At 39.1% G+C, this 11,712-nt stretch overlaps 1 protein-coding gene across 1 annotated transcript; it reads left to right on the forward strand.

Moving 5' to 3' along the window:
- Positions 1 to 1,604: 1,604 nt before the first annotated feature.
- On the forward strand, positions 1,605 to 11,674 carry LOC139967463 (RING finger protein 37-like). The gene is made up of 4 exons (XM_071971313.1): positions 1,605 to 1,762; positions 3,560 to 4,861; positions 7,664 to 7,792; positions 8,883 to 11,674. The coding sequence occupies exons 2-4, from the start codon at positions 3,595 to 3,597 to the stop codon at positions 9,089 to 9,091; spliced, it is 1,605 nt and encodes a 534-aa protein (XP_071827414.1). The 5' UTR covers positions 1,605 to 1,762; positions 3,560 to 3,594; the 3' UTR covers positions 9,092 to 11,674.
- The last annotated feature ends 38 nt before the right edge of the window (positions 11,675 to 11,712 follow it).

An 11,712-nucleotide genomic window follows, 5' to 3' on the forward strand; every position in this document is an offset into this window, starting at 1 on the left:
AAAAAAATGCCTTTACTGGGGTTTGAACCCTAGACAGGGAGTTTGTCTTGCTCTTCAGGTACTGGCACTGACCACTGCGCCACTGTAACTGTTGAGAAATAATGCTCGTTTCTAATATTTATGGTTCATAATGGAAGGAAAGATATATAAAAACAGAAAAAGGAAAACCACCTTCACTGGGATTTGAACCCTAGACAAGGAGTTTGTCTTGCTCTTAGGTATACTGGCACTGACCACTGCGCCACTGTATCAGTTGAGAAATAATGTAGGAGAATAATGATAGGAGACTTAAAAGAAAAAATACAGAAAAAGCTAGTTGGCTTTGTGATTCCTTGCCATATGCTCCAGCGAAAAAGTGAGGAGAACAAGGAAAGACTTCATCACACCAGGTGTTTTTCAGGACAAGAATGTTATTTGTGATCCTGCTTTTTGATTTTGAAAATAACCGTAACCTTTGTAGTCATACAGGCGGATGTGTGTGTGTGTGTGTGACGCATTGCTTGTAAACACGATTTCTCAAGACGAGAAAATTGGAACAATTTCGTATTTGGTGTGTAGGAATACCACATTGATTAGAAGAACCCTATTGTTTTATGGGAGGTCAAACGCCATTTGGGGTCACCAGAGGTCAAATTGTGAAAACATTAAAACACGATATCTCATGAAGGAAACTTGCAAGCTAATCTCATATTTAGTATGCAGTTGTGAAACGTTGAATTCAAGACCCTTATTACTTTTGGTGGAGATCAAAGGTCAAATTGTGGAAATCTTGTTGTACTTGGCATGTGCATGAATCATATTGAGAAGAAGTTTAACGTTTAGCGTGGAGGTTCAAGGTCGTCTGAGGTCACCAGGTGTCTAACACTGAAACCCTGTAAACACTATATCTCAAGTTCGGAAGCATGGAGATTTAAAGGGTGTGAAAACTCGCGCAAAAAGAAACATCTAATGCCGGTTATCAGACCTAGTTTCGAATGAGGTGTAACTGAAGTGCTAGACACAACCATCGATGCCAGAAAATACATACACAGCTTGCTACCGTCGGTAATAAGGCACCGGTGAACAGTCAGTACATATAAGCATAAATGTGTATCTTTTCTGGTAGTTCGCGACACGCTGAATACGAATCTGAAATTTATTTAGGAATAAAGTGTTGTGTGGGGGCGTGCAGGGGGGCCAAAAACCTGATGATTTATGACAAAAATAAACCCGGTCAGATAATTAAACGAAATTGGTGTATAACGAAGACAAGGGTGGGTGTCTTCTACTCCACGTCTAATTTTAATGTCGATGGGTGTTTCAGAGAGGACAAGAGAGTAGGCTGAAAAGAGGGGGTTTTCCAAATTGTGCACTTATAAAGAACACGTATTTCTACCGGGTCCTTTGGGATCACGTATCTCCCGAACGGAAGCAGATATGGACATGGGAGTTGCGATTACTCCCTGTTACGTCATTTGGGCGAAATCAATTTTTGGATCGATTTTGGGTCAGTTTTTGAAAAACTGCAAATCAGGTTTTTGGCCCCCCTGCACGCCCCATATTTTTATTTTTGTTTTGTTTTGGCCTTCTCCCAGACTGCCGCGGTCACTAGTGCGTTATATGTCGTGATATACTTGCATACATCCATTCCCAAGATTTTCGTAACTACAAGTTACAAGTTCTGTTCGTAAAATTATGTTAAAAACATCATGTTTCTACCCAGATATCATGGAAGTTAACATCAGTAATGACATCCTACAGTGTGATTTACTTAGTTTTGGAGGTATAACTTGTTCATGATATACTAATTCTAAAATTACAATTTCTATCCTGACTGTATATATTCGAAATTGACGGCGTACCAGTTCCACGACACAAGGCTACAGTACAGTATTATTGTTCAATTCAATTCAAATTTATTTTTCAACGAGCAAAATACTGTTTAGCAATGCCTGTGACAGTTGTAACAGAAACCCTGAACACAAAATACAGTATTTAATGTCCAGTGTCAGTTGTATATAGTTATTGGGCTAGCGTACTTACACTACTGTAGATCTAATGTTAGGCCTAAAATGTTTCAGATGTTGTACAAGAACTGTAGGATGCCCATCAATTTCAGGGGAAGTTGTCAATTTTATACCCCTGGCATAAACTGAGAATGTATTCAGGAAAGGTTATTCCATTGTGGGTATAATCGTTACTCACAAACTTTCCATTGTTTATTTAAGGAAAACGAAGACTAGCATAAATGAGCCGGCTCTCAACTCGACCGTTGCTACCGTAATTTGCTATGCTGCTGTCATACTGCTTCATCATATAACTACCAAGTGCTGGTAGTTATGAAATAGTTTAGACAATATACAAAGTGTTTTTGATGCCAATAGGAAAACTTGATGAAAGTTTCATGTTGTTTTAGTCAGTGGCGGAGCTAGGGGTATATTGGTCAAGAGGGGCGAGAATGGTCTGTAGGGGCGCTTTCGACACTATCTAAGCGGAGCGCCACCACAGGTTGGCGTGTAGCATACAGAAATTTTTTGAGTAAAGATACTCCCTAGATCGCCGGAAATGACCCTTTCCAGGCCTGGCTAATTCGCAGATAAACGAAGAATAAATAGGCGCATCACCAAATTACACCAACAAAATGTGACAAATGTCAATATGTAGATGAGAGCGCAATAAAAAATCAATAATTGCGAATAAATAAAAATTGGTAAAGAGCTGAAAAGGGCGCCAGCAGTCCATTTGAGTCCGTCCTGACTGTATGGACGCTCCGCCACTGGTTTTAGTTTTAAAAATGTGACTGTGGAGATAGTGAATCCCTTGTTGGACAAACTTGTACAAAATGGACTACTGTAAATTTTGTCTTCTAAAGGACTATGTCAGTAGCATAGTATACAGTAGTACTTAGAGACTTGCTGTGTTGTTGGGAAGGCTTACAAAGATAAGCTCTACTGTATACAATAAAGTTGATATACACTGCAAGTAAATGAAGAAGCTTTGAAAATATGATCAGTGCCCATATTTGACATTGGATAGTGCCTTGTCTGACCCACATGTATCCTCAGAATGCACCATTGGCGGACAGCGAATTCATAAGTGTTTATCCATTTTCACAGCATGACAAGATTCATTGGATGTAATGTGATAAACAATTGACCATAGAACTTACAGTACTGCCATATTATGAGAGAGGGCTTTTAGCTTAATATTGTATTGTCAAGTATGCTTATATTATATGCTAAAGTGCTTCATCAGGAACATATCTTACGCCAAGAAGTTTTCACAATGGACTTTCTAGGTTTTAATTTTTGTACCAATTAAAGTTCAAAGAGATTATTGACATGTTCTGATAAATGTGCTACAGTAGATATGCTAGAAAGGTTACAAAGCTTCAATACTTCCAATGACCTTTTAAACATTTTTTTTACATTTTTTTTTCAGAACATCTAACATTTTTTCACAATCTTGTTAAACAATAAAAAAAAAAGAGAGAAGAGCAAAAAAAAATGGGCTTAGATATATGTAGCTTTTAATTGCCCAGTCCAATTATGGTGCTATTTCATTTTTGTTTCATTTTCAGAATCGAGATAATGGTAGAAACTATTGTCATTGACTATGGCTATCAACTTGTGCAACCCCATTTTTGGGGTCATCTTGTCCTCTTCCACGGTCTCCACAGAAGGCTATGAACTGAGTAATTTGCTTGAGAAGGATATGCAACAGATTGGAGATGGCTTTATGGCTGAAAGATTCATCAAACCTCCGATTGACATTGTCTTCTCATTTCCCTTCAAAATTGAAATCAAAGAAATCTTTTTGGATCCGTCTATTGGAAATCAAGTTTCGTGCGGGTTTGAAATTTTGACCGCCTCCTCCAAAGGAGGTGAGCTAACTGAGGAGTGTGATTTTCAATCTATCGGAAAGTCACCATGGAATAATTCTCATAAATACGGTCTTTATCATTTTGTTAATAGTAGATATAGGCAGCGACTAGACTTTAGACACCACGACCACAGTCAGAGTCATTGGACTTGTGCAACTAGCAAACGATTATCTCTATCTCTCAGACACCGGTACTCGCAATTTCTCATTCAGATCACTCATATCAAGGTCAAAATTACACGGACACATGGGGGCTCTATTCCCTGCTTGAGGAGACTCGAAATACAAGGTCAACCTTCATACGTTTGTTCGCCTACGGAGGTGAATGCCTTCTTGGACAAAGTCCACACAATGTTTAAACAGAAAGATGACGAACCAAACAGCGTCAGTGAAAATTCCTCGGAGATATCAGAACCAAAGACACCTGACTCATCCTCTCCAGACGAGCCAGTAATTCCTGAAGAATTTCGAGATCCTTTAACCCTTAACCTCATGTCACTGCCAGTCATTCTGCCTTCAGGTCACACCGTGGATCAAACTACTTTGGACAAGCACACGGCGGCAGAGGCCGAGTGGGGGCGCCCTCCATGTGATCCATTTACGGGGATCACTTTCAGCAAGACCTCAAAACCCATACCTAACCTGTTACTCAAATCCCGAGTCGATAAGTACCTCCTGGCAGCTGGCAAAGAGTATCATCACCTTGCAAGAACGACTGTCAGTGCGTCACACGATGGAGGAATGGCCGGCCCCAAGGCGGAGGTCAGAGGTCAGAGAATGCCAAATGAATCGCATTTAGTACAGAATCCAGGTGGTGAAGCTTCCAGTAGGGGAAAAGGTCTGAAACCGACAAAGTCTGTCAACCTACCCGAGAAAGTGGCGACTTCACAAGCAAAAGGATCTTTTAAAAATAGTAAGGATGGGTCCGCTGTTCGAAGTCGGATATCTGAAGCTTCATCCACGATGTCACATAGAACAACTGTGAAGAGAAAAGCAGAAGGTTAGACAAAAATTCAAATCAAAAGTTCCTCTTTTTTTTCCTCTTTCCATCAGATTACAATTGCTAACAAGTTCAAATGTTAGCAATTTCAAACTTTGTAACAGCACATCAAATTTTGTGTGTGTAAATGAGATTAGAATTCACCGACTTCAGTATTTTGGGAATATTGTCAAAATCTCTGGGAAATACCTTTTTCAATCGTTTGAAATCAACCAGGAGCAGAGGTATAGAATGAGCACTCCTGCCATGTCATTCTCTGAAAACCCATGGAAACAGAGAAATTCACATTTCCTTCTTTTTATTCACCACACAGCTTGAGGTTTGATAATGAGCCAATGAACTTCAAGTATCAATGTCCACATATGATGTTCAATAATTGATGTAAATTTAGTTAGAACTGTAGACCCATTTTTTTTTGAACAAGTGATTTTGCATGTACAGTAATTTGTGAGTGATATGATGGGTAGAATTACAGTATCACAAATTGCATCCAAAACAGAAAATGGCTTGATGATATACAAACAGATTAGGGGGACTGTCTGCTGAACCCCAACCAACTCCCTTCCCCCTTCCCCTTCCCCCTCCCCTTCCCCCTCCTCCTTCCCCTCCCCCATCATCTACAACTTTGCCACTGATTGTGTGATAGCCACGAGTTACCACCTTTTCACTTTGCTTTGGCGCTAATTTCTTACTCACAATTATACATTCAGTGTGCAACAACTCCCCTGCCTCCCTCAAAGCCTTTTGGTTTCTGCCACACTCAGCATCCAGGTTGTAAATTTCACCCTGCAGCACTTTCCACCCTGCATTTTACCTCCTGGCTAAACCCCTTTGATAGTAGTAATTATAATATTCATTTTACGGCTACATATACAGTCGGCTATAGTTTTTTCCATGCCGGAGAGTTGGCTTTTTTCCATTATTAAAGGGGACCCACACCTAAGCATCATCATCTTTACACTTATAAAAGAACAGCTCCCTCTATCAACTAAGAAGAATCTTGTTCCATTTGGGAGATATCCAAGCTTAAAGCCACGTCTAGCTGGCATCTGTCATTTTGTTAATCTGTGACGTCATAGTGCCACTGGGATATAAATATATAATAAATAAATATTCGGCAGTCACTTTTACAATGCTTAGGCGACCACAAATGTGGGAGAAACCCGCAAGGGTTTATGGTTTTCAACTTACACGTCCAATTCAACATTTTAACTTACATTTGGAATCTTTTCAAGTTAGAAAGTCACATGGGAAAACCATAGATTGCTCTTGGATGAAATACCGCCTTACTATGACCCTGCCGGGTATCATACCCGGAACCTCCCCATTGCTCAGCCTCATTGCTTCAAATGCCACTGCCTTTATCCTTTTCTTATCCTTTTCTTCCACACTTTCGACAGCTTTGATGAGGGAAAGAACAAGTTACTTATTTTAGTTTGCAGAATTGATGTTTTTTGGCTGCTTTTAATGCAAAAAAAAAAACAGCTATACAAGAAAACAGACACCGTCTTGCACACGTGCGGTCTTTCGTTGCTAGCACTTATTTTGCACACGATACTATGTAGTTATACCTGTTTATAATTGGTTGATACAGAGCATGTGATGTGTAATTCCTTTTGTGATTGGACGAAAGTACCCTTCAATGAATGTATTCATGTACTGTATTTGTAGCCTATTTCACATACGGTGATAGAAATAGGCATAACGTTAGTGTCGAAATTCTTTCTTCGTTAGCATATCGGTAGGAATGTTTGAAGAGCTAAATTACCATTTTGTTGATGGATAACCCTTACCCCGTTAGTATGCAACATTTTTAAGAGAGCAGATAACATTGCTAAAGGGTGCTTAGCCAAGCCAAAATAGTTGAGGGATCGATGAAGTGTAACTTCACTTACCCTATTAGACTAGTAGAAAGTGTAAAGAGTCTCTGCAGCCAAAACCTCTGTACAAATAATAGTTTCAGGTGAAGCTTGCGAGAAAAATAAATCGGATTGTTTGGGGAGGTCTCTTACAGTTGCCACGTAAGGATTTTGTTAAGCGAAGACCGACTGGTTAAGTTTGGAAAGTTTGGGCGATCGATCTTCAATCCGAATGTGCATCAGCCAAGGCATATCGCCTTGACATACAGCATCACACGGTAGTAGCCTACAGCCTATACTTGAAAGTAGAAAGACGCCCTGTAGAAATTTGATCCGTACGAAGAAAGGTTAGAAAGGAAAGCTTGTAAATACATTGCGGATTGTTTGGATAGGTTCCTTTACAGTTGTCACATTGACCCAGGCCTCAATAATTTTGGCATTGTGAATCAATTACAGAAACATATTTCGAAACTTTCTATGAACGATTTCGGGGTGCTATCTTCAATACAAAGACCTAAGTGCGATCGAACCTGACATCTTCGTGACTCACTGGAATTGCTTCTTTTCGAAGTTTACAAATCTGGGAACATTATGGCTGATGCCAAAAACTTATCCATTCTTTGGCCATATCAAATCATTTCTGGTTAACTTTTTGATCAAGATTCTGTGTATGATGATCATCTAGCCTTACCGTCCAATCACGTTATTTGTTTACAAGGTTTCATTCATTCGAATGTTTCTGTTGGTATATTTGTCAATATTTCTCACAACTTTTGTCAAGATTTTGAGGAAAGTTATATCGAGTCTGATGATAAGAATTTCAGTTAGCATAACAAAAATAGCTATAAACTACTACAGTCAAATATCAACTGGTTTGAGAGGCGTTTATCTATACTGTATCAAACATGCACCTTTCACAAAGTTCGGGTTGTTTCTGTTCCAGAGAAGAAACATGAAGATGTCGTGAGGGACAGTTTGACTAGTGCATTGGAGGCAACTCTGACCAAGCTGCCATCGTTCCAAGAGGTGCACTCCCATGGGGAAAGCAAGCAACAAAAGACATCAGAATTTGGTAAATATATTCGAAGAACTGGATTTCTCGTCATAGCATTTCATATAGCTGTGAGTTGGGTTATTTTTCAGACTTACGACAGTTAATAAATGCGTTATACAGAGCTTGCTAAATAGTCAAAGAAGTAATTCTGTCTAGACTAGAAAAGTTCTTTACTTTTAAGTACTGTACTTGAAGATGAAGATATGTGTTTTCATAACAGAGTTAAGTTAACTACTGTGTCTCCCTAATTACCAGCTTATTGCCGCAATATAGTCATAAACTATTACACTATATAGTCATATAGTGTATAGAACAGTAGGCTATATAGCATAGTGTGTATAGAATAGTACCCTATATAACATAGAATGTATAGAACAGTATAATATATAGTCAAAGAGTGTATAGAACAGTACACTATATAGTCATAGGGTATATATGACATTACAATATATAGTTATATATGTATATGATGTTACACTTTATAGTTATAGAATGTATAGAACATTAAACTATATAGTGATAGAGTTAGAGTAGCAGCTCCCTGGATAGAGTTTATATGACATTACAATATATAGTCATAGAGTGTATAGAACATTACAATATATAGTCATAGAGTGTATAGAACATTACAATATATAGTTTAGACTTTAAGTTAGGTCTATGATTTAGTCTTAGCGCAAGGCTGTGCTGATAAATACTTTCAATTTTTGGTTGGTTGAAGGGTGTGTGTACAAACCCTACTGGATCCGTCCGTTATAGATTGTCAAAGTGGGGATGAGTGGTGTTGTTTATCATGGTGGTACTAAGCGTATGGATGACATAAACATATTGCATGAATTATAGCATACACAAATAGCTTCGATGGAGAGGGTCTTCTACGCAGATTGGATCCCCTACCTCTCTCCTCCCTGCCCCACTCGCCCCTCCTCCGTCCCTCCTCCTCTTCCTCCTTGAAAAAACTAGTCATGCCACGTTTGAACTTCTAAACATGGCAACTAAGAATATAAGATGAGAAAATAAGCGTTCTTTGCTTAGTGAAAATTTGACGCTTTTTGTAGTATATATCCTGCAAACACGGTGCTTCTCTTCCCCCTATTGTTGTACACAGAAAGCTACATCTGTGCAAACTGTTCTGTTGACATTGAAGATGGCTCCCAAAAGCATCTGTACCAGCTTCCATGTCTACACGTCTGCTGTAGACTATGCTTAGTCAAGTCAGAGTCAGGCGGTGGAGGAGGAGGAGGACAATATACGTGTCCAAGTTGTAATCTGAAAATCGACTCGAAAGATATTTCAAGAGTCCATAAAAGCACCTAAAAACTACCAGACGTACCAACGTATGAAACGGAGAAGGACCGGTGGTAATACGGGCCACCCGGGACAAAACGAGACGTTCTTTGTACCCCTCCTCCAGCAGCGCCATAGCAAGCAAGACAACTTGCCTCACCCACCCACTCCAGGTGGTGAAAGTTAAAGCTCTTCTTTCGAATACGTTTTACATGCTCACAGGCCCACAGGACTGAAACAAAAACATTTATAATGCAAGTGTACTCAATATTGCATTTGATTTACACCGCTATGTGGATGCTATTGGGGCCCCTATAGGTCCTCGGTCACGGGCAGATTGTCCCAAACAGTCAGTCCATCGATGGACGTTAAAAGGTCAAAATCAGTGACATTTAAGTGACCCCATGAAATAAAAGAACGACTCCGGTTTTGTAAGGCTTTCGTAACAAACAAAACAAGCATTTTATAAGAAAAAAAAGAATATTCTAGACGATGAGCGAGAGATTTTACGTCACCGTCCGATAAAAAAAAATCAACTCCAAAAATTTAAAGGATTCCGAAAACGGTACTTTCTTGTACGGTTTGTCATTTAAAAGTTTATATTTCAACGGTTTTGATCAGCTTTGAAGTTGTAAAAATACCAAATAAAAAAAAAAAGAAGATCAACTAGTTAACGAAAGTTGGTTTCGTTAATTAAGAAGCCTTTCGCAAACGACGTCGATGCTTGCGTGTGTGGGTAATTATTGTTAAATAAAAATAACCTTCCCCCTTCCCGTTGTTTCATGTTTGCTATTCATCCCGTTTAATTGGGGCAGCTTTTGTAATGTAGCAATTAAAACATTTTCCGTGATAAATACATTATATGGTTTCTTTTTGGACACTTCTCGGCTACATATACGTAAGAAGACGTTGAAAAAAAAGGGGTTTTTTTTGGGTTTGTTTTTTCTTCCGTCTTTTTATGGACATCGAGACCCAAAATGTTGGAGCAACAATGGATGATAACGAAAGAAGGAACCCCGCAGAGGTAATGCTTTAAATCCGTGTAAGCGGATTTATCCCCATATACTCATCCAAAGTACTAATTACGGACTGCATGCTGAAATGGTTCGCGTGCCCAAAACCTCACTCAGAATATTAATACGATCGGTAGTTTAAACAGCGAAATAATGACTTTGGTTTCCTTTATGAAAGTGTTCGTTTTGTTTTCTAACATTGCGTTTGTTTTTGTGTTTTGCTTTCTTTCTGTCTCCTCCTCTGTCTTCTTCTCTTGTTGGTTACGAAAGGGATTTATTTTCTGAAATAAATTTAAAGGAGCATAAGATAACATCATGGAAGTTTACGGCAAAGGAAGAGACTTTCATAATCTGTTTGTTCACAGCGATAGGTATAGCTGATTGCGATGAAAGAAAATGTGGATAACGAGAGAGGAAATAATCTTCAGTTTGTCTACTTAAGGGTGGGCTTCGGAAAGAGTAATGGAGCGGGGGGGGGGGGGGGGGTGGCATGTATCTAGAAGCGTATAGCAACGAGCCACAGGGCCAATGTGCAGCAACGGAAGGGTCTCCCGAAGGAAGAGGGACCACTTTCACGGAAAGTCCAACCATAGTTTGGGCTTTGGGGAGCAATGGTTGGTATTTGGTACTTCCAGATACTTGAACTTGCCACCTTCGGGCTTTCTCTGTCGAGAACATGGAATATGTTTAAACGAGTGGGTCATCGGGAAAGAACTGTATTAACATGGTTGAAGACAAAAATATGTATAGATGAATAAGTAATAGGTCTTACAGAGTACATATGGGGGCCGGTTTCGTGTACTGACTGCACTTTTAACATCAATAATAGCCGTATCATCGCATACTATACACTGGTCAACGGACCGAGCCCTGGAACCAGGGCGGCCCCCACCGACTTAGTAACGCCGATTCATGCATCCCCAAAGTTCTTTAACAAATTTACTGTTACCTCGTTACAACGCTGTGCTAGTGGGAGAAAATACAAATCTATATGATTTCATAAATATCTTTGCTTTTGTTCCTTGTTTCTTCCATCTTTAAGTTGGTCGAAATTATGAGCTTCTCTAAAACAAAACAAAAATTACTTTAATGGAGAACTTTAGTCTTGCTTTGTTATAGCCAAAGAACAAGAAATGAAGACTTTGATTGATATTAATGTAGTACACCTACTCCTGTTTTTTATTTAAGTTAATATCACCTTTTAAAAATGTTAAATCTTAGGAATGCTCCTTTAAGACTAATCTTGATGATGACGTCAGCTTCTCATTGCATGACTAATTGTTAATATGTAATTTCATTGTTTCATAAAGTTTAATAACTCAACCAAAACATGTTCTTTCTTCATGCAAACAACATAACACCTGTGGATAACTTTCAACACCAGCAATTGTCCTTGATAAATCTGTACGATATTGTAAACATTTTCACTTTTTACGAAATAATAAAGTTCTTGTGTCGGGGGGAGGGGCTTTGTTTTTACACTTCCTCCGTTTTCAGTCGATGGAACTATGTTTGTTCGTTGGCCATATTATCAACTCGTTTGCACGTACAACGCGTGTGTTAGTGTTTAAAGGAGCATTCAGGCGTCACCCAAACGGGGTCCAAATAGTCAACGAATTAACCGGGAGGTAGCATGCT

Source organism: Apostichopus japonicus, chromosome 5 (assembly GCF_037975245.1).
Source record: "Apostichopus japonicus isolate 1M-3 chromosome 5, ASM3797524v1, whole genome shotgun sequence".
Lineage (NCBI taxonomy): Eukaryota > Metazoa > Echinodermata > Holothuroidea > Aspidochirotida > Stichopodidae > Apostichopus > Apostichopus japonicus.